The 24,043-nt window shown below is 42.2% G+C and overlaps 1 protein-coding gene across 3 annotated transcripts in view; it reads right to left on the reverse strand.

Moving 5' to 3' along the window:
- Positions 1 to 24,043, reverse strand: part of LRP5 (LDL receptor related protein 5) — a gene marked incomplete at its 3' end in the record, with an annotated part of 207,127 nt that overhangs the window by 144,420 nt on the left and 38,664 nt on the right. For 2 of the 3 annotated variants that reach the window (XM_082000559.1, XM_082000558.1), the window contains exon 1: positions 12,801 to 12,946. The exons of the other annotated variant lie outside the window; for it this stretch is intronic. In XM_082000559.1, the coding sequence (XP_081856685.1) occupies positions 12,801 to 12,891 (91 nt within the window). In that variant the 5' untranslated portion in view covers positions 12,892 to 12,946. Of the gene's footprint in view, positions 1 to 12,800; positions 12,947 to 24,043 lie in introns of those variants that run through there. 3 annotated transcript variants of the gene reach the window in all.

Consider the following 24,043-nt stretch of genomic DNA (forward strand, 5'->3'; position numbering starts at 1 on the left):
TGCAGTGTGGTCTCCCAAGCAAATAATTACTTTTCCTGTTGTCCATTCAAACAAGTCCTCCCACCTGGCTCATTGCCAATCAAGGGCCAAAAACGTGTCTGGAAGACACTCTTGCCACATGACTTCAAATGCTCTCATAGGTTCTTGGCAGTATTTTAAGAGAAGGAATATCTAAAAGAAGGCATCCTCCCTCAGAAACTAGCATTTGCGGACAAGAAGGTCCTAACAGGCTGTCAAGAAGCTTATGGACAGGTGTTATGTTATAAACAACCATCATAATAAATCAGTACAAAAGGAGCTCCAAGGCTAAAACTGAGAAAGGACTATGATAAAGTATTCCAGAACAGATCTTTGTGGGGAAACCACTCGAAAATACAAGCACCCTTGGGGAAGTAATTGTGGAATAGCCGTTAGGTTTTGAATTCAAAACCTATCTTAAAGAAAGCAAGTTTTGTTACCCTACAAAAGCCTTACAATCTGTACAAGGAAGGTGATACTAACAGGTCCCAAGAACATTCCTCAAAGTTAGGCACTACAGTACATCGCCTCTAAAAAGAAAATTTTCTTCTGTGTCCCTGCAACATTGACTCCACAGAATCCTAGGAATCAGAAAAGCACAAAAAAAAGCACAGCAGAGAACCCTGGGAATCAGAAAAGCACAAAAAAAAGCACATCAGAATCTTTACCTGTGCTTTCTGGATGTTCTTACACTTTTGCATGTGTAAGAACACCAGTATCAAGGAGCAAGTATGGCCTGGAGGATTAAGTCAGCTGTATCGAGAACTTAGAGTACTCCACATCCTCCCTCACTGCACAGAGACTTCCTCAGGGGAAAAAAAAAAAACCCAACAAAAAAACAACAAACTCAGAATAAGCAGGCGAGAGGCCAATGCTTACAAAGATCCTATAGCCATTGTTCTGAGAAAACAAGTCACTTGCATCATTCCCCACATGCAATAAGCTTTGGGCTAGCTGAATTTTGCCTCTGATGACCACAGCCAGATGTGCTCTATCTCCAGATGCCAGGAGTTCCACACCCTGGGGATCAGCAACCAGAGGTATTTTCCATGAGCTGTAACTACTGTAGCAGATGGAGAAAGGCTGGATATATTAAGGTGGTAATGCCTAAGGTAAATGAATCCTTGATCACTAAAGTCTTTTGCAGGTAACAATGAAGACTTCTACCGGCTCATCTTCTCTCCATTGTGCACTAGGCTGAATGCCAAGCAGCAATCCTCAAACACAGGCTAAGCTGCAGCTTCTCCAATTTTACCAACTCTGTCATGGGCAGACAATGTTAGTGGAGCCACATGCTTAGGGGAGAGCAGGCAGCCTCTTCAAACTGCCAGAAATAGGAGGGGGTTTGGGGTTGGTTTTTTTCCCCTCCATTCAATGATGCTGCCTCATCAGCCTACTTAGAAGAAGTAACCCAACAAGTTTCCAAGAGCTCTATTGACCACTATTTTTAATTACCCACCCTACAGACATTCCAGCCTTTAGCAATCTTGGTTCTTCAGACAGTGGGGGGGTGGAACACACAACACAAAGCAAGCAGGTAAGAGGAAAAACAATAGACAAAATCCCTGCCTAGAAGAGCTTTGAAGCTGAGAAGAAATACTACCAACACAGGAGAAGGCTACAACATGCAGAAATTGTAAAATAAAGCCTGCAAAAGGTATGGGAAGTGGTTATGCAAGATCAAAGATTTAAGTGCACAAAATTGATCAGTCATGCAGTTTTGATTAGTAAAATACCCATCACCCTACTTTTTCAGGGATACTTTACCTACCATTCTGTTAGTTTGTAGCTTCATTTCTCCCTAATGAAACACCAGCCATTGAGAGACTAATACAATGGAGTCAAATAAAGCAGGTTTATTACTAGAAGGTTATTTAAAAAGCATATATATAGGAAAAGATTACTCTAAGGTGCTTCTTATGTAAAACACTCCACACTGCAGAGAGACCATTTGTGTACCACTGTCACCTTTCATCAGATGAAAAGTTGGAATTCACAGTCTTAATGGCATGCTTCAGTAACACCACCAAAAATAAATACAGGTATACTGAATTCCAGTCCCATACATAGCAACTGTGATACTTTCCTCCTTAAAATTATGTATCAAGATCTAACATCAGAAGTTGAAGTCTACATAAAAAGCGGGGGTTTGGTTTGTTTTTTGTTTGGGGTTTTTTTTTCCAGAAAAGGAAGGTTAACACAGCCATTAGAATGAAAAGAAAAAAAACAGAGCAGGAGAAACTGGTTAACCAAGTGTTTAAGCACATAATAGCATACATATTATATGCACACTCACACATACACATATGTGGAATACACACACAACCCCTCCCCCAAAATATCTCACACCTTCCCAATTGTACATTCTTAGCATAAACTAGCCAGGACCTTCTAAGAGATTACTTCTATGTAGGTCAGCACTTTTGTGAACTATGAGCAAATCTGTCGGTACTCCAGGGAACTGAATGGTCTGGTAGCACATTTAAACTCCAAGTAACTACCAGCCACTAAGTAAAATTCAGGCATTTTCCAGTTCTCTGGCTCATGCAAAACACCTTCACTTTCCACAAATGTCTTGAAGGCTCTTTAAAACATTAAAATTTGCAAACAGCAGAATGACTTTGGCATTAGAAGGCATCTGACACAGATTCTGTCACAACCATCCAGGATTCCTTCAAGTAGATGGACTGCCACACCCCAATCCTGACAAATATGTTGTTTTCTGTTGCTTTGATAGGGTTTTTTTTTGATAGGAAGGGAAGTTAGAAGTAGCCAGGATAACTCCATGGCCAACTCTCTGCCCTTTAAATTTTATTTTAAAATCTTCCTAGCTAAGCATTTCATTTTGCAGTTGCAGTCAGATGTGATGGTAACGACGAGTGAATCACCACAGCCATGAAAACATTCCAGAGAGAGAATTAATCACAACCTATATCACATTTTTGTCAAACTGGCTGTGAACAGACAGCGAAAATATTAGCCATTGTAAAACTTGTTTGTCAAAGTCTATTAGGCAAATAAGATCTAGCACCAGACTGTTAATATACTTCCCAAGTGTCAAGCATGCCATTCAAAGTTCAAATGGTATGGATTAGTTCTGCACGCAAGCTACAGAGCTCACTTCAGTTATCTGTCTGCAACTCTTACAGAACACCTGTAGATAATGGTTTATTTACTGCAAATACAATCCAACACTCACTTCAGTTCTTGCTGGTGTGTGTGCATTTCTCCCAATTTTGCTGTTAGCTACAATGTTCATGGAAACTAAGTTTTGAGCTCCCTTAAAAGTTTATTTACTCTGTTCAAAAAAAGTCTCCAGGAATATTCCCCAACTCCTTACAGAGTGCATGGTCCCTTCTAGTAGTCACCATATCTGACTTTTGCAATTGAAAAATGCACCTTTTTAATGCCATCATAGAAAACCTTCTCCTCCTGTGCACAAATTCCAAAGTCACAGCTGACATCAAGTGTAGTGGGGTTTTGTGGCTCAGGGTGAGGTGGGTGTTGAAGAAAGATTAGATAACGTGACAATCCAGGTTCATACAGGTTTTTTTCATACAGTGAAGGTAAAAGGGAAAGACTTGCAAATGATTCAAGTTTAATTTATTGAGGCTTCACTATAGTTTTGTCGGCATGAGCCACACCCTACCTAACTCTCACCATGCAGCTTGCCTATGTAAGTCCAGATGTCTGACTCTTTCTCAGTATACACTTTCCAGTATATATAGTTTTTCACTTGAACACCTGCGAACTTGAGTCTTAGTACATGGGTAAGTAATGGCCAACTTTATCTAGACAGTAAAAAACATGCTGTTGAAACCTAGACAGACAAAAATGCTCCATAAATACAGATTTCTTTTACTCAGCTATTGAAGACACAGATAATGTGTAGACTTTTTTTTTTTTTAATCATCCACAGCTGGGCCGACCTTCTAACGTGGAAAATGCTACCCATGTGCATTTTCATCCTCTTGGCTCTGACTGGCGAACATGACAGCAGTTTAATTTACTTTCATATCTTTTGCAAAAGACACATCCAGGTAAGTCACCAATACAGATTTCTGAGGATAAGACATTTTCCCCTCAAAAAAAAAAAAAAAAGTTGAAACACATCATACTTCAAGCTGCCAACTCTCAAGCAGGGGAATCAATCAGAGAAAAATCTGAAGAAAGAGAAGAACTGTTTATATAATTTATATCATATTTTATGTCAAAACTCATTCCTATAGGGCAGGCAACTCTATTCTGAGCTTCTCAATTGTCCTAGAACCAGAAAGTTTTCAATGACTGAAATGAAAAATGAAGCATGACAGAGAAAATAGGAAACTTGGTGGCCATGAGTGACCTTCCTTAAATGGGATGAAATTCATAAGTAAGCCACACTTCATTTGCAATAATTCTTTATGCAAATTAAAGCCTCCAAAGCTCCTTTAAACTATATGCTCAATATAAGTAGTGATTGATATACATCTAACACTGGGTAATTTATGATTCAGTGCTCAAAAGTAACACCTTCTATAAAAGTTTTTGGTTTTTAAATTCTGCTGCTTTGAGAAGCTCAAGAAACAGCATTCTGGCTTTTGTATTAAGCTACAAGTGCTAAGAAGGAACCCCAAGTATGTTATACAGACATCCCCTATAGTTACACATCAGAGAATAAGTCTCATAACCTTTCATTCCTTCTCCTCCTTGAATTATTCACTGTCATCAGCAGAGACAGCCTGTTATCCAAGAGCCAACTTTTGCTTTTTCTCTTCCTCCATAATGAAATATAAAACAGATATACAAATATACTTCTATTTCAGAATATATTTTTGTGGCATCACCAAGACACTGGTCTAAGTGATTGAACTAAAAACAGTATTTGAAGACAGATACACAGCAGCGACATTTCCTAGGTTACTCCAAATGCCATGGCTTCGTGATTGTCCTTTTAAAGCAATCATTCTTTGCCCCCCCAAAAAAACTTATCTTTATATCTGCACAAAAACTTGTAGAAACTGTCCCTTACCAATTATTTGGAAATAATCCTTGAAAAATAATAATACGTAAGGCCTTTCACACTGCCTCAAATATCAAGTATGTACCACTTCTAAAACTAAAGCTAGAGAAATCTTTCCAAAATTTGACATACTGAGATTTCAATCCTCAACAGCCTCTTCAGACAAAGTGTGGTTATATAGGAATACACCACAGTTTACGTAGCATCCTAGAAATGATGGGCTGATGGAAAAGAACATGACAAAGTGCCCAAGCACCCCACAGGGTGCAAGAAAGAGCAAAACCTCGTAACAAAAGTAACTGGAAGACCATTCACTCAATGTCACAAAAAATACCCTTCAGTCTTACCTGAAGAGCCAGACATAAGGAGTATGTTATTTAGGAAGTCCAGGAAACAAGAAGAAAAAAATCCACACTGCAAAGAAACAAAGCTTCAAGTGGCGTAAGCCAGCTACTCCAGAAAGCTCAGAGATGTGTCATGGCAGGAAACCTGCAAAACACTTACCTACGCCATGCACAACCTAGCTCTTTACTTCAGGAGCACCTACAGAATAAAAACAAGGTACTTCTGACCACCACTGTCATAGTAAGTCCCCTGAAAAAGCATTTCATCTCCTACAGCAAGGCCAAACCCAAATCTTTATTTAAGAATTATCTAAAGAAAAGAGAATGGCAGAAGTGTGGCATAACAAAGTACATCTGTAGGTCAGGACATCCTACGCGCTGGCTAATTTGAAGCAATATAAGTCTCACATAAGCATTTTGTTCTGGTTGATCCACAAGATATATTGTCACTTAGGCATTCTGTACTGTTGTTTTTTTAATTCATATAAAGACAAGTACACAGGGCAGGCTTAGGGGTATGTCTCCCTCTCAATTTATAAAGGGATAATAGGAAGCAACTTCACCTTCTTGCCAGTCGTACTCTATAGTGTGAATTCTTGCATTAAAAAAAAAAGCATTTAGTTACATTTCTGGTCTTCTAAACACTTCCCTCCACTGCTCCCTCCCTCCCCCCCGAAGTCCAGCTAGGACAGTTCTAATTTGGAAGAACAGAAAAGAATGCATTAATGCAAAATAAATGGAAAAAAAAAAAAGTACAAGGACTGGACAAAGCATCCATGAATCTGGTATCCAAGTAAAACTGAAATTCCACAGAAGGTATGCTGAAGTTATTGGCAAGGATTTAAGTGCATTACTGCTGCTAGGCATAATCTGTGCCTAAGTCAAAACCTGGAGTATACGGCCTAAGCCATAAGTGCACACAGTATTCCATAAAAGTTTTCAAATGACCTATCAATAATCCGTAGATTATAGCAGCACTGTACACTTTCATCATGTTTTCTCAGCTCCTTCCACTCCTTTTCCTTTTCATTTAGTTAAAACCAGCACTGAACAGCAGAAAAGAAAAAGAACATCTACAAAATCCCATTACATGATACTATCTGATTCCCAAACCCAAAAGCCAAGAAATTCACTGAGCAGGTCCACTCAATACACAGCCCCTCCTCATTCACCAACAGAAATACGAAGCAGACAACACTTGCTCACATTCTCTGCCTTTGACTCTTAAACACCACAGAAAGAAGAGGTCAAGCTTCTGTCTTCACTTACTGCCACCTCCTACCTCCGATCTAATTCCTGCAGGCTGAGGATCAAGAGCCCCCCAGGGCTAATTTATCACCTTTACTATCATGTGTAACAAGCCACTTCCAAAAAGAAGTATTAGTAAATGTTAATGAATCACATTTAATGCAACAACACAATGAAATGAAAGTCAATATACACTCGAATGAACCTAAAGAAAGGACAACAGAGAACCTCTGGCATCACCATCACAGAATGTTGTCAAATCCTGAGACAAATGAAGAGACATCAAGGTAAGTAACTCAGTCATTCATCTCCCTCTCAGACAAAACTCAAGGCAACAGGGGTCCTGTAAGAAACACAGGACCACCAAATTAAGAGCACTGTACTTCCACAGGACACCATGTGCCCTTTAACAAGAATCCATGAGAAAATGAAAATTAAGCCCTTTGCGTAACTACACCAACAACAGAAATACAATTTGCATCTTTCTGCTTTTCATGGTAGAGGGGAGAGTTATAACCTAACACACTTGCAACTTTCTCCAGTTGCATCATTTTTCACCACTGCTCAGGAACAGCACACTTCATAGTTTTATTGAACAATTACCTGTTTTACCTGTATAGTCTCAACAGGAAGACCAGAGTTCAAAAACCTTAATTCTGCTTGCCACAAAGACAACTTCTATTATTGTTCAAAGGAAGTCCTGTTAACTTACACTGGTGAAGCTCAATTTTCTTATGTATAAAAGATAAATAATCGATGCTATGTTAGCATAATATTCAGCACTTCAGAAAGCCGAAGTGTCAAACAGTATTCAACAACTATTATATTATTAAGCAGGGACATTTTTAAATACAAATGCCAACATTTGAGATTCTCAGACCATTGACAATCCACCAGGAACTTACTGTTGCATCTGCTCAGTGCTGCTTATTGCAATAGCAATAAACCTTCCTACTGTGAAATGACTGTAGCTGATTCACAGTTGAAAAATTCCTTCTCCCAGCAGACTTTCTCCATTAAGCTAATCTAACACAAAACACTTACATAAATTATTTATTGGTTTAAAAGCGGTTTCAGTTGCTTTAACCCTTTTATCATCCAGAACAAACAAACCAATTTAAATCAAGCACGTGTCAATTTACTGGCATCCTTGGAAAAGTCTCCCATGGATTTAACACCAATACAAAATGACACCTTACATCTGCCTATAGTGGCAGGGAAAGCTTGAGTCATGCAAGAGTAAAGGAAACAACAGCTAAATTAAAAATCCTGTTTATTACATTATAACATCTCAACACTCTTACTAACCCATCACCCATTCTTTACATTCTTTGGAGCTTCTCAGTAGAATTTTGTGGCTTAACAGATATTTTCAATCTCTAGTAAACAGAAACCACAAAGATGAAATGCTGTTGAGCTCCACATTCTGATTTCTCAGAGAGGGAACCAAAAGAATTGTTGGCCCACAAACTCCTAACAAACAACAGCACTGAACAACACTTTGTGGGACATACTTCCCATTTTCTCTCCTCCTCTCACCACAACTGTTTAATCACCCAAAATCTCAAGAACTGCTCAAAATATCCTTTCACTCTATCATGAGATTTTCCATGGCCTAACTTAATGGAGGTAGGACTCTCCAGAAGTACTTTTTCCAGTTCAGAAGTCCCAGCTGTGGGCTGTCAGGAGATGGCACATCTTTGACTTGTTCAGAAATTCCCAACAATCCAAACAGCATGCTGCTTTAGCCAGCCAGCATTCCCAGCCAATACCCTAATTATTTACTCCTGCCCTAAGTGAACTTCCAGTGTTGTTGGACACATCCTCTTGGAAAGCAATACAGCAAAAAAGGAAAATAAACCACGCGCCTCAAAATCTCTAAACCAAATGCTGACTCCAGTGCGCATAGTAGAATTACGTCATTGTTGGCCTGTGTCATAAACTGGGGGGAATAGTTATTCTACTGTTGTTCTTCCCTCGAGGCTCAGGTTTATATCTATTTGAGCTCTTCACAAACGTCTTGGGCAGAAAATAACAACTATTTCCTTCAAGTGTTCTTCAGTGCTGTGGTTTTTTTCAGCCATATCAACTTCCATGAGAAATTCTGAACTTACAAAAGCCAAACAATTTGAATGTTTAATAGCTTTTGGGATAAAGACGTAAGGAAAGCTTAAGAGGATTTCTTAGAATGAAGTGCAATAAAGTTACCTACAATAGCTTCTAACAAGGAATTTAAACCTAGTTATTGTTCTCGACCTCAAGATGGCAGGTTGCTTTCATACAATACAGTATGTTCACAAAAAATACTGATCTAACGTGAAACTAAACCTTGTCATTAAAGCTATTTCTGAGCATGACAAGTAGTGAAATTTCTTTTATTTCTGCTTTGACAAAAAGAGATACAACTGTTTTTAACTCTCTGTTGCTGGCTACATTTTAACTAGAAGCAAAGTTACATTAGATGCTTTTTATATGTCACCTGCATCTATATTCTAGGAGAGGTTTTGTAACCTTCATTTATTGTTACGCCGCCAGACCTCACCATAACAATAAAGGATAACAAGTTCCCAGAAACAACCTCTGTGCTTTCTAGAAAGTTACCTTGGCTTGCATTATTCAAGAAACATGCAGGACTGAGAAAATTTATAGATGGAACAAAACCCATGGCCTATTTCACTAACAACTACATTATAAACAAGTTAAAAAAAAAAGATAAAAATTAAAGCAGCTGAGATTAAAAAAAAAACGGTTTAAAAATAGCAAGAGGCACTGGTGGAATTTACACTGGGCTATTGATGAAATACATGCATGCTCTTCTAAAGTATTGACTTTGTGTGTCATGCTGATTTATGTATTACACATCTACAGTAGGAATCATTTATAGCATCTCTGGATGCTTCTTTAAAATTAATTTAAAATTAAATTAATTTAATTTAAAATGAAATAGTAACAAATTAATTCACACACCATACCTAAAAGACAGTTAAGGACATCACACTTTGTCAGGAGAGAAGAGTATTCAGTGCTTTGAAAGTATCAACTTCAGAGTCAGTCTGGAGTTTCAGTATATTATATATATATACTTAAAATATATAATATATACTTTTATATATTTTTATATATAAATGTATTTCTATATAATAACATATACAGTTGTTCAGTATATTCCTCGCTATTTCAAGAGAATTTATGACCAAAAATTGTGACAGACTAGGAGTAGTTAGGAAAATAGCCCCCTAAATCAATGCCACACTGACTGAAATGGCACTAAAATACAGTTGAGGACTCCTACATAGCGCATTTCCCCATCACAAAATTAGTAAGTGATCTTTCCTGCTACGTTCTACATTTAAACACAGTGATAGTTTTCATTAACTTTAGGTTGTCTCAGAAAAGACAGCATGAATTAAAAGCCATTTTAGGGTTGTGCTCAAATGCATTTTTTTATTTCATGCTGTATCCCTAGTTTCAAGCTTTTGTAACCATCCTGTCACACTTCTCTGTTCACCTTTCTTCACCTTGCATTTCTTAGTATCAGGCAAATAAGTCGTTCCATTAAAGAAAACTAATATACAGTCTCACAATTTTGAGAAATGTTCTAGTGCATAACAAAAAACAGCTAACCAAGCTCTTGTGAGTTTAAGTAAAAATAATTCTTGCTTGAGACAATTCTTATTTAAGTTGTTTAAGAATTATCTTAACTATTCCAGGTTTTAAGAGCTCCACATAAAACACCCGCCGCACAGTGTTAAATATTCAGAACTTACAATATTCTCAGACAAAAACATGCCTTTGTCACAACCATCTTGTTCCTGAATACTTTGCACAGGCAAGAGATTCCTCCATTCAAGGAAGTACCAAATGCAACAATCATTTTGTTTTATCCCAGTGAGAGTCAAGTATAACTCAAGGTTTGCCATTGTTTCAAGCCACATAAATAAAACCACTCCTGACACCACCACATACACAGCAAGGACTTAGCTCCACTACAAAATTATTTCACAGCCAAAGTCTATTATAACATGCCAAACTTTGCAGAAGCTTTAACACTGCAGAAGTTCCAGTACATCCCCAGTCTTGCAGAGATGTATTTACATATTTGTAAGATAAGCACATCAAAATAATTTTAAGAGGTAAAAGTCCCTTAAACTCAGGCATCTGCTTACAAAGTGGAGGTTCTCAGGAATGGAACTAAAAACATGGAGAGCCTCTCATACTACATCCACGCTCCTTCTAAAAGGACAGATGAGCTGTACTTAAAAGTACCATCCAGATGAACCTAACAAAAGAATGACATACCTTCCTATTAAGTAAGCAAAACAAAAGCAATGTCATTAAGATTTATAACCTAGACTCTTTAGCTAATTACTGAAAACCAGCACATTTGTAGAAGAGTTTTTCCGTGCATGTTAAGGAAGGTGACTATTGATACAGAACATACACTTTATTAAATGAATCACTGTCTCACAAATGAGGTGAATGAAAACCAAATTCCAAGTTACAAATTGGTTTTGTTGTGAACCCTTATTTTCCGAAGAGTTACAAACACAAAGTTATCTCTTTTTTAGAATACTCCTTTCTATTACAGTCTGTTAAGTAAGTGTAAGGAAATCCTCATGGAACACTATCAGCCTGTTCTCTTTTCATTTAAGACTCCTATAAGTTGATCTTTTTCCCCCTAAAGCTACATAGCTTCATTTAGTCAAGTAGGAACGTGAACATCTTCACGCAAATATAAGTGTTCAGGAAGGAACAAGCCATACTTCAGGTTTTCTAAAACGTTTTTAAAAGATTGAGGCAATGTCTATAGAGAAGGTGCATCCTGAGATGCGAAGGGCATCTTTTTCATATAATCCTTACAGAATAAGCAATACGTAACACACACCTACACAGAGCTCCAACTAAAAATATAGAACGATGACGCCAGCAGAAAACGATCAGTTCTCTCGCTCTAAATGACAGTTCTAATAATTACAGACAGTTTGAAAAGGTGGGTGGCCTAATAAAAGAGGCCCTGAGGTGATGTTCTGACGGCCTTGGCCACACTGCCGAGTTTTCTAAACTACCTAGGAAATCGCAACAACTAGGCTTCAGGTTGTTGAAGCACCGGGGTGATGTATTCAGGCAGACCAGGTGCAGCAGCAACAACAAACCAGAAGTCTCAAACATGCAGCGCTAACCCCCCATCTTTGGCGATACAAAGTCGGGACGAAAGCAGCGTGTCAGGGAGAAAGGATGGGGAACCCCAGAGACCCTGGCTCTCTCCCCACGGATGCTACAGGCAGTGCACAGCCTCCGTTTATTTGTGCTTTTAAAGAATTAGCACATTTATTTAAAAACCGTATTGCAAGGGGAAAGCAAAGGGCTCCGGGACGGAAAGCGGGTTAGCGAAGGACCCAGTGCTCCGCCGGCACGGGGCAGCCGGCCTCCACCTCCGGCAGCGCCCGCGGAGCTGGACCCGGGCCGAGCATTCGCACCCCGGGCCGGGCCGGGGCGGCCGCCGCCCGCCGCTGCCTCCAGCCGGGCCAGCCGGTTGCTCCCACCGCAGCGCCACCCCAACGCCCCCGGCCTACAGCCTTAAAACGGAGCTGGGGGGACACACTCACCGTCCCCCGCCCCCTCCCTAGCCCTGCCAAGAGTTTGATGAGCGACACCCGACACCCGCCTCTCCAAACTCCAGAGAAATCCCTGCCCGAGACCGCGGAAGGACGGGAGTGGGGACGGGGGGGGCGACTTTTGTCTCTCTTTTTGCAACTGTACGCGTTTACCTGAGCCACCCCCGGGGGGAAACCGCTTCATCCCCGCGGCGGGACATGTCCCGAAGGAAGGGGGAGGAGAGGCCTCCTCTTTCTATGCCCCCCTTTTGCAGAAAAGAAGGACGACGAGGAATAGTCGCGGGGGGGGGGGGGGGGGGGGCGACGGACACGATACGACACACGCATCCAGCCTTCCGTCCTCCTCCCGCTCCGTCTCGTCCATGTGCACCTCCTTCCCCCACCGCGGGAGTCTGGCCCGCGGCCCATGCCCCGCAGCGTCCCGCTCCCGCTCCCGCCCCCCTCCCCGCGCCGCGGGCCCCGCAGCCCTGCTGGCCGAGCGCGGGGGAAAGTTTGCTCAAGTCCGACAACAAAAGGGACAGCGGCGCTCGCCTGCCCGCCGACCCGGGCCCCACGACGCTCCGGCGAGCTTACCCCCGGCCAAGCCCGGCTCGCACCGCAGCACCGAGGCGGCCAGGAGCCGCAGCAGCAGCAGCAGCGGGAGCGGCAGGGCCGCCGCCTCCATGTTGTGCAGCCGCAGCAGCTGCCGGAGCCCACGGAGCGTCTCAGGCAGGCTCCATGCTCGGGGCGCTGCGCTCGGCGAGGAGGGAGGCGGGGAAGGGGGGGAGGCGCTGGAGCCGACCCTCCTCCTCCTCACGCCGCCGCCGCCAGGGAGGGGGCTGGGATCCTCAGCTCGCACCCGCAGCCCTGGGAGGAGCCGACGGCGCACCGTCCCGCCGCAGCGTACCCCACGCGTGGGTACACCTGGCCAGAGAGGGTGCGAGGAGGTGGGATTTCAGAGTTTTCTTCTTTATTATTTTCTCGTTCCTTTTAGAGCAATTACTCCAAAAACAGACAGGAAGGTCGGAAGAAGATGGCTCGTTGCGTGTTCAAAAAGCAACCTTTCTTTGGTGGATTTAGAAGTTAAGTGTGGGGATGCCCGCCCCTTTTTCTGTCTCCAGGAAAAAGGGTGGTGGTTTTCTTCCCAGATGGAGGTTCGCTTTTGCTTTCCTCCTCCCACAAAAACAAACGTTTTATACAACTACTCTTCTACAAAACATTACTTTTCAAAGAAAGGTGCATTCAACGACAACATTTGTTGCCTTTTTCCCCCTGTTAAACATGCCACCTGCTCATATAAACATATTACCACCAGGAAAAGGGCAGAAACTGCTCCGTAACAGGAGGCCGTTGCAGTGCTGGGAACAGGCTGCAGAGAGCTGAGCAGCACCCAGCTCACTGAAACATCCTGCACCTTTCACACATCAGATACTGCCCCCACGTCCCTAGCAGGAATAAAAAGAAACAGCATAAAAGTCAAGAATTTCCACTTGAGTCTCCATTTTCCTTCCTGCTGACAAAAGTTCTACAATAGGAAAAAAAGTTGCTAGATGGCCTTGTATAGAGCTGGAAACAAGGGTCTGCCTGGCATCCTCTTAGACCATTTTTGCAAGTCTCAGAGCAGGAGCTGTAAATCACAAGTAAGTACTTAACAAATGGATGTTAAGTTTAAAAGTTTCATTTCATTTCAGAGATGAGTGAGTTCCAGGTCCCTCAGGTGCCATGTACTAATTTATCTATCTATCTGCCTTGCTGTAGATGCTACAGCAGCAGCTGAGATTTCTTCTTGGTGCCCATTTTAAATACCAGGATCGAATGTTTAGGAGTTGTTTTAGGTTGTGTTGGTTACTCCATTGCAGACTTCACCTCAGACTTCCTTTCCTCAGAAGGGGAAAAGGTGTAGTGGTTTGTTTTGGTTTGTTTTTAAAGTCAGTCGTATTCAACTTAGCTAAGAAAGCAGTTTAAAATTTCAAGGAGTTACAAAAGGCTTATAGTGCTGACCTTAAAGTTGACCTGCAAAGGACATAAAGTTTTCTTCTTTGTCTTGCTGCTACTTTAATGTATAAAGAATATGTATTTTAAATAAGGCTCATTTTAGGTGACATTTAAAACCTAGAAAAATCTCAACTTTCTTGAACACAGGAAAACCAGAAGTTGGTCTTTCTTGATAGATGAACTGTAATAAACTGGAGCCCAAATCTGGGCTGCTGTGAATCATTAATGACAAAATTTTGTGTGAACACCAACTAAATAAGAGTTTTGTTTTGCATCTGTTTAAAAAAAAACCTGCCCAACACCAGACAAATAACTGGAAGAAAGATTTCTTTGTTGAAGACAGTGATTGGATTTTACTTTTGATGGGTCCAACCTCCTGCACTGTGGAAATTACCCAGTAGCCCTGGTGTCGTGGTTTAGCCCCAGCCGGCAACTAAGCACCACACAGCCGCTCGCTCACTCCCCCTCCCGCAGTGGGACGGGGGAGAAAATTAGGAAGAAAAACCTTGTGGGTTGAGATAAACATGGTTTAATAGGACAGAAAGAGAGAAGGAAACAACAATAATAATACCAACAAAGGAATGTACAAGAACAAGTGATGCCCAATACAGCGATTGCTCACCACCCAGTGATCGATAGCCCATCCCCGAGCAGCGATTTCCGCCCCCCGGCCAACTCCAGTTTATGTCCTGGGCATGACGTCGTATGGTAGGGAATATCTCTTTGGCCAGTCTGGGTCAGCTGTCCCGGCTGTGTCCCCTCCCAGCTCCTCGTGCATCCCCAGCCTCCTTGCTAGCAGGCCAGCACAAGAAACTGGACTGTCCTTGACTGCTCAGCAACAACCCAAAACATCAGCACATTATCAACAGTTTCTCATTCCAAATCCAAAACACAGTCTCACACTAGCTTCTGTGAAGAAAACCAGGTCTATCCTGGCTAAAACCAGGACACCTGGCATCATGGTATCTGGGGGTAATTAAAGTCAGAGACAAAGGGCGCAGGAAACTGTTGCACTTGCAGCAGGCAGTGGGGAACGATGGTGCATAGAGACCAATATCCCGAACACCCATCAGCTCGGAAGAAGAGCAGCACCCATACACAAAACTGGTTTGTGTGCTTCCACAGAGAGCCAGGCTGTCCTGTGATGGCATCAATGGCACCACCTGAGTCCCTGTTGCCACCAGGGCAATGCATTCCCTGCCCCGTCCTCCCCCTTGCCCTAACAGGATCAGAGACCGGTTGCTGAGATGACCTACCCATAGCATCAAAGGCAGCATCAAGCCACATGGGGTGGATAAGCCTGCCCGTAAGGCTGCTGGAGGGGAGCAGCAACTTCTCTTTCAGCTGGTAGCTGCAGCACTTGGTATCTTGGGGCCCCAGGTCCCATACAAGGATGTAATATGGCTGCTTCATCCAAGTGTTGCTTGTTTATCTCCCTATCTGACCCTGTCAAACTGCATGTGCAATTTAGGATTGGCAGCATTTTATACCAACAGGGAGAAATAGCAGCATGTGGGTAGCCACAAAGGAGAAAGCAGCAATATTTTATATGAGGCTAAAAGAGATAAAGACAACACTGACTGACAAAGGGATTTGGACTGAGAGATTTCAAAATAGAACATTTTTCAGAGGAAGGTACCCACCATAAGAAGATATGTTGAAACCAGGTAGATCCACTGGTGACTGATCAGAGCCACATGCCAACCTTGCTGCAGTGGATGACTATTCACAGGCATAAACTGCAGAGTTTCATACCACATGAAAGTGGTATGAAAGTATGAAGTTCGTTCTTCACTGCAGCACAGATCTGGTATAAAAGTTCATTTTCAGAGTGGAGTATTCTTGCCTGGTACCCCCTTTCCTTCCTGACTAGGTCTACCACAATTAGCAGATTGGGTGGTAGACTCAAAGCTAAACAGAATGAGGAGAGAGACCACACCATGGAGGCAGGCAACTAGGGAAGAGAGTCTTACCAGAATGCATCTTTGGGACTTTGACCGTAACACCTCTGCTAAAAAGACATTAATCATGATCTAAAGCAATGGCAAATCTAGTAGCAGGCGGGAACGCAGTATTACTCCAACCCAGAATATGCCATCTTAAACTCAGTTAATATGTTGTAGGGGAATTTTGAGGAAACTGAAGTTGGGCAATTCCAAAAGTCTGACCCATGTGCTGAGAAAGCTGCCTTCCACCTGTTTTCCAGCCCTGCAAGTATTCCTCCAGCAAAACCAGGGAAGGCAAAGCTGTGACATTCCTGAAATGTCTGATATATACATTTCTGTAAGAAAGTAAAAAAAACAGTTAAAAAAAAAAACAACAAAAAACTTATCTGGGTAGCAAAAGCATGGTCCTACCCTTCCTCTTAATGAAAGAAAGAGGGATCCCCTTCCATACTATTGTACGCTCATAGTGCCCAAGTAGGACTGCAAAAATAGAGCCAATACCCCATTTCACCCATTTCACTTAAGATTTCTTTAGTAATCCTGGGGAAGTCACAGTCTAGCATTTCCTCAGTTTCTCCTACTATAAAAGGAGCAGGGGGAATAATTTTCCTAATTTTCATCCTTTCTGTGTATAGTGTGAAGGAAGCTGCAGCAAATTTGGGGCCTGGCTCTTAGGAAGTGAGAAAGGAAGAAATCCAGACTGGGAGCCCCTGCCAAACTGTAAGCAGGCCAGTTTTTGCATTCTGCCATTTCCATTACTGATGGAGACAGGAGGGACATGCAGAGACATAGGAGTGAAAAGGAAGAGCCGAGCCGTATCTGAGCACCTAGACATGTCCTCCAGGATAACCTAGCCATCCCACTACAGCTGGGAAACTTGGCTTGGCTGAAATGCTCCAAATGTTTTCTGCATGTTTACTCCTCCTTGATTTCTCCCTCCCACCCCAGTTTACAGCATCCTTCTCTCCCAGCTGCCAGAGCTGTCTGACCTAACATTTAATGACAACTGCAGAAGCTCCTAAAGTGAATTTACTGCCTTATAAATGACACCCAGGTTTATTTCATGATGAATATCAGTACCAAGACATGCATCTTTATTCCTCTGGGGCAGCACTGTTTAGTCAAAATGAAGTCACTAGACATGGATAGGCTGAGGGTGTTCTTTGGTAAAGGGAAGGTAAAGCGAACAGTGAGAAACAAAGACAGCATCAAAACATCTTCCTTTTCCACTTCTAAGGCCATAGGACAAAATAATTTTCCTTTCCCTGTGTCTCAAATACACTTCACACTTCCTCTCCCAGCTTCCAGCTAGGAAGCAGTCTCAAACTAAATATATGTAGGGACCCCTATTCTTTCTCACCCTGTATCATAAGAGAAAATGTTTACAGGCAATCTAGAATGAGTCAGAAATTATAGAAGAAAGCATTGTCCGAACACAGGTTCCCTTATCTCCTCCAAAAAATAGACAGCTAAGAAAAACTTGTACATACAACAGCCACAGTTAAGATTACACCTCCCGGGGAGAAATCTGAAATAATCTTAGCACGGGATGGGTTTGGCCAAGGACTCACCAGGACAAGCTTCAGAAAACCTGGGTGTAGTCTCCAGGTCCATCCGTCACAGACTCTATAGACACCACTTGGTTTGTCCTCCAACATCAGGTGCTCATATTTGTCCCATTCAGGTGATATTTTCACTCTTCCTTTATATGCATTGCCGTTCAGAACATCCTTCTCAGGACAAGCTAGCCCAACAGTGGCCTGAGACTGCATGGAGCTTTTAGGCACTGCTTTGAAAAAAGTGGCTTCTTAATGCTAAATAATACTTTATGTTTAAAACTAAATCACTGCACTGTCCCTCATTAAACTGTCTGACACAGTGGGAATGTGTTACCATCACCACCTCCTTATCCATAGAGAAGGTGACAGTAAGACAAATAATAGCTTTGTTTATATCATGCAGTTTTCTTGGCATTGCACAAGGGTAATAGCAGATTTCGTTCAAAGTAATTATTCCCCAAAATTTCTCAGCAATCCAACTTTGCCAACATGGCAGTTTTCTTCCTCTTCTTTCTGCCCCTTACCCAGATAAACTCTAACATGAACTGAACAGTTAAACGAGCACAATCTGCCATGCAGACACAAAAAGGAGCTACTTTTTCAGTTTAGATTAAAATAAGTGATCTTTCAGCCTGTGGTTTGTATGCTACTTTTAAGACACTCCTAAAAGTAACAACGAAAAGCAAACCAAACTTTGGTGCGTTTTGATTTTCTATACATAAATTTAAATATCAAGGAAAGCTACTCTTCCAGAGCCTAGGCAGCCATGTGAAAGAGCATGGGTGCATTATAGGTATAACTGGAGAACATTACGCACATGTTATGTTACATTATGTTACATTACGTTATATATAAGCTGGAAAACTTTCCTGCATAGACAGGGCTCCAGTGCCACACCTGGAGTTGCAATCCCATCATTTCCAGTGCAGCCATTTGCCATGTCATGAATCCAGCCAGATTGGCTATGACGGCTGTCACAAACAGGGCTGGGAGCTTGCAAAAAAAAAATGGTTTTATCAAATATTTATATTTTAAAGGTTGGAAATGTTGCAACTAATCTAGGTGGGACTACAGAAGGAAAAAGACAAAGAACGACAATCCTTCAGCATTTGCCAGTGCTTGGGATTTTCCACAATACTCAGGGTCCATCTGCCAAGAGCTTCTGCTCCAATAGGGACAAAGAGGACACATATGCCAGTAACTCAAATACAGGGAAATCTGGAGACATTGCAAGCCAACAGATCAGAGTGCTACAGGACAGAAACTTCCTGACAGAGGGAGTTTAAGGAGAGATATATCTCGCATAGGTTTGCAATAGGAAAACTAATATTAGAAATGTATGAAAAATGTCCTACTGGTATCATTTCACACATTTAAAGGTTTTCTGTGTTAGTGAGACAGCAAGGGTAAAGAGCCTGTTCCCAAAGCCTCCTGCTGACTAGCAACCTCGGGAACAGGGGCTAGCACTGCTTGAGATGTCACCATAAAAAGTTCTGAAAACATAAAAATAGTTCAGTGGGCTTTTTTGGTGGTGATTCTTGGACGCTGAATGCTTTTCTGGTCACAACTACACTCCCTGCTACAGCTACCAGAACAGCAGTCATCACATTTCCCTGCACTGTACGAGCAAGAGTTTCCCTTTAAAATCTCCATGACGGCTACCTTTGCAAAGCTGCTAGTAAAATTAACTGTTCTTGCCACTGGAGCTGCTCCTTATGTCTACTTATTAGACACCAAATTTCTATATCAAAGAGAGGAAATATTCTGAAGGGGCATGGAAATTCAGTTGCAGAGGAAAGAGAAGCTTACCACCTTTAGTGTCTCAAAGTAGGAGTCCTCTCCTCAGAGTTCCTTTACCATATGTTCCTTGTGAAGGACCATCTTTTATTACAAGCAATGCCAGTATTTCTGTGGCAATCTGAAGCAACAGCAAAAATTAAAGAAGTCATCACAGAGATAAGTAAATATTGAAGTAACACTAAAAAAACCCCTAAGTAAGTGAATCATAGGATCATTTGGGTTGGAAGGGACATTTAAAGGCTATCTAGTCTAACCCCCCTGCAACAAACAGGGACACCTTCAACTAGATCAGGTTGCTCAGAGCCCCGTCCAACCTGACCTTGAATGTTTCCAGGGATGGGGCATCTACCACTTCTCTGGGCCACCTGTGCCAGTGTTTCACCACCCTCATGGTGAAAAATTTCTTCCTTATATCTAGTCTGAATCTACCCTCTTTCAGTTTAAAACCATTAGCCCTTGTCCTATCACTACGGGCCCTGCTAAAAAGTCTGTCCCCATCTTTCTCATAGGCCCCCTTTAAGTACTGAAAGGCTGCAACAAGGTCTTTGCGGAGCCTTCTATTCTCCAGGCTGAACAACACCAACTCTCTCAGCCTGTCCTCATAGGAGAGGTGCTCCATCCTTCTGATCTTTTTTGTGGCCCTCCTCTGGACCCGCTCCAACAAGCCCATGTCTTTCCTGTGCTGAGGACTCCAGAGCTGGATGCAAGACTCCAGGTGTGGTCTCACCAGAGTGGAGTAGAAGGGCAGAATCACCTCCCTCAACATGCTGGCCATGCTTCTTTTGATGCAACTGTGGACATGGTTGGCTTTTGTCTTGGTTTTACCTGCAAACTTGCTGAGGGTGCACTCTATCCCACTGTCTTGTCATTGATGAAGATATTAAACAGTACTGGTCCCAATACAGACCCCTGAAGGACAGCATTTGTTTCTGATCTCCATCTGAACATTATAAGCCATTGACTACTACTCTCTGAATGTGACCACCCAACCAATTCCTCACCTACTGAATAGTCCACCCATCAAATCCATATCCTCCAATTTATGGAGAAGGATGTTGTGAAATACTTTTCTTACAGAGAAATTAAAATACAAAGTTGAATGCAACAAGAAAATGTTCTGCCCTCTCCTCCTCCTTTACCCCCAGACTGCAAGGTCATTGTTTAGCCTAAGGTGCATCTGTGTAACCAACAAAGCAGGCCTGTTTGTAAAGCAAGGCACTCCCCTTTCTCCATAGCTTACAGGGACCTAAATGACACAGGAAAAAGGGTGACAGGAGAAGCTGTCTCCAAATGTAGAATTAATCAGACAGAGCTGCCCTTGAGATAGTGAGGACGCAAGAACGGATGCTGAATGGGTCATGGAGAAAAGATGTGATTTAGGGTAGCATCTTTACATGCCCCTGCACTGCTTCAAGCATTTCTGTACTGCACAGGCGTCTGGGTACAAAGTAGACCAAGAAAAGGTCCTTCTGAAGGAAGAATAAACACAACATTTATTCATACAACAGCCGAGTCCTGCCTCACTTTACACCCCAACTAACTGTGGTTGATAGGTGTATGTACAATAATAGTAACCTGTTACAATCTGGGTGGCAGGCCACAGAGTGTGCAACATTTGTAGTATGGTTACCTTTTCAGTGAGCACTTGAGTGTACAGAAGAAACATTGCAAACCACCGTGATCTGTTAGCACTGGTACATGCCCATCATATTCATTCATACCTTAAATGACAAAGCTCACTTCTACCATTAAAAGCATCACCAAGTCAAGTACTGTAGTATTGGAAGATGTAGAAATACTATCTCTGAACAACCTGGTGGTAAGGTGGTCTGTTAACTAGATTACAGGCAAGGTCACAGACTGAGGTAATTTCTTTGACATTTTCAGCATTAAAAAATAAGTTTTTTTACCTTTGAAAGCTGCTCAGGAGAAAGAATGTTGTAAGCAGAAGTGAAGCCATGCTCGACTAGTTACCATCTGACTAATTTTTGTTGGTTGTTAAGATGTCTGGCAAGACTTGGTCTGTCCTGGCAAGGTGGGAATTTTTCGTTTATGCAGTGGGAAAGGCCCTGTGATATGGCTCAGTCCCATGACTATTTAGATATTAAAATGGTGGATGTCGAAACTGATTCTGAATGCAATCTGTTACATGAACTCTACCTGCCATCTGCTTGCTGACAGCACTGAGAGTGGTTCTTGCTGGGATTACACTGCTCCAGTTGGCTGCCAAAGAAAGTAGAAGGAAGTTAAGGGAGGAAAAAAAGGAAGGTGACCTCTGGGGGAAAGTTCCAGACAGCTGTAACCGGGGAAACAAAAACAGAGTCCTGATAAAGCTTCCTACAAGATTTGTGTTTTACTACACAGCAATACACACAAAAAGTTATTGCATTTAACATTCTCTTGAACAGTATCTGGTCAGCACTTCGTAATATACAAGAATATATAAATATGCCTATACTGATTTTGCTGTGTGGCAAATCAGATGACTGAAACTCTGCCTGTACAGACAAATGAAGTTACTTCTATCATGGTGCAAGAGCATGAAGTGTGCCTGACGGCCCGGCACAGAGAATAACAACCTGTAGATGGCAGCATTGGTGAGCATCACTAGTGAAACCGCAGCTTCACGTAGCCGAGCTAACACCTACGATTTTATAGGAAGTTTTTGTAGCACTTTTCATTGTGGAAAAGCTTTTTTCATCATTAATTACTTCTCACGATTTGTGCTTTTCAAATAATTAGCATTTTCTCTCTAATTCCTTTTGGACAGAGCACATTGGCCTGGCAGCAATAGCGCTTTCAACAAAATCAGAACTATTTCAGCAGCTCGTGGGAACTCTGGTCAGTGATAAGGGACTCACTGCAATGGACACTATCTAGCTATCATAAGGATGACTGCTATTTCTGGAAGAGTCGTAATTCACAATAAGCTAGAGGTCTAGAGAAGGCAAAACCTGAGGTCCTGTTGGTCAGTCAACACTATTTAAAGAGTATATATTTTCTTTTGTAGGGAGACCAAGATTAATTATATAATTAACAAACTTCTAGTCACATAGAACTACAAAACCTGGTTTTACTTTAGAGTTAATTTCAGTTTCAAACTCCCATGTGACAGCAGATGGCTGTTGACTTTGTGTTGCAAACAGTGTGGGGGAACTGATCAGGTTGGACTACATCCACAGTGATAAGCAAACACAACAACACTGTGTTGTGAACTTCTCTACCGTCTCACCATTAATTCTTATAAAATTGTTTTTGGGCTGGATTTTCCACTCCTAGCATGTGTTCAGTTCTTCACACAGTTTGCACTTTACAAACCTCTAGTGTCCAGAAGAGAAAGTCTTGAAAGTCTTTATCAGGGCTCTCAGCCTGCTGGGGGACTTCAACCACCCCAACATCTGCTGGAAAAGTAGCACAGTGAACTGTAGGCAATCCAGGACACTCCTGGAATGCATTGAGGATAACTTCTTAAGACAGGTAATGGACAGACCTACCAGAGAAGATGCAATACTGGACCTATTAATCACCAAAACAAGTGAGCTAATTGTCAACGCCAAGATTGGAGGCAGCCTGGGCTGCAGTGGTCATGCACTGGTGGAGTTCGCAGTCCTGTGGGATATGGGACAGGTGAAGATTGAGGTCAGGATACTGAATTTTAGGAAAGCAAAATTCCAGCTGTTCAAGGAGTTAGTCAATAGCACCACCGGGGAAACTGCCCTCAGGGATGAGGGAGCAGAACAAAGCTGGCAGATCTTTAAGGATGCTTTCCATTGATTTTAAGGATGCTTTCCATACAGTGTAAGAGCTCTTGCTCTTGAGGTTTAAGAAATCAGGAAAGTAAGGCAAGAGGCTGGCATGGTTGAGTCAAGACCTGCTGGGCAAACCAAAGTGCAAGAAGGAAATGCACAGCAGTGGAAACAGGAGACCTGGGATGAGTAGGGGAGGCTGCTCAGTTGTGTAGGGATGGGGTCAGGAAGGCCAAGGTATGGCTGGGACTGAACTTGGCAAGGGATGCAAAGAATAATCGAAGGGCTTCTATAAGTATGTCAGCCAGAAAAGGAAGGTCAAAGAAAGCACACCCCCCTTGATGAGCAAGACTGGCAAATTGGTAACAGCAGATGAAGACAAAGCTGAGGTACTCAACAAATTCTTTGCCTCAGTCTTCAATAGTAGTCTTTACTTCTGTTCCCACACCTCTTGAGTCAATGGATTGTAAGATGGGGACTGGAGGAGCAAGTCCCTCCCACTGTAAGAGAAGATCAGGTTCATGACCACCTGAGGAACCTGAACATGCATAAGGCTATGGGACTTGACAAGATGCATTTCAGAGTCCTGAGGAAATTGGCTGATGTAGTTGCTAAGCCACTCTCCATATTTGAAAAGTCATGGCAGTCAGGTGAAATCTCTCGTGACTGGAAAAAGGGAAATATGATGATTTGGCAGCCTGTAGTAGACATCAACCACAAGGTTCCCTTTGTTGCCTCGGTCCCTGATTCTTACCCATAAGCTTTTGACCTGCTTGTGGCTATTTTTCAGA

Source organism: Phaethon aethereus, assembly GCF_964289735.1.
Source record: "Phaethon aethereus genome assembly, chromosome: 5".
In the NCBI taxonomy this organism is placed as follows: Eukaryota; Metazoa; Chordata; class Aves; order Phaethontiformes; family Phaethontidae; genus Phaethon; species Phaethon aethereus.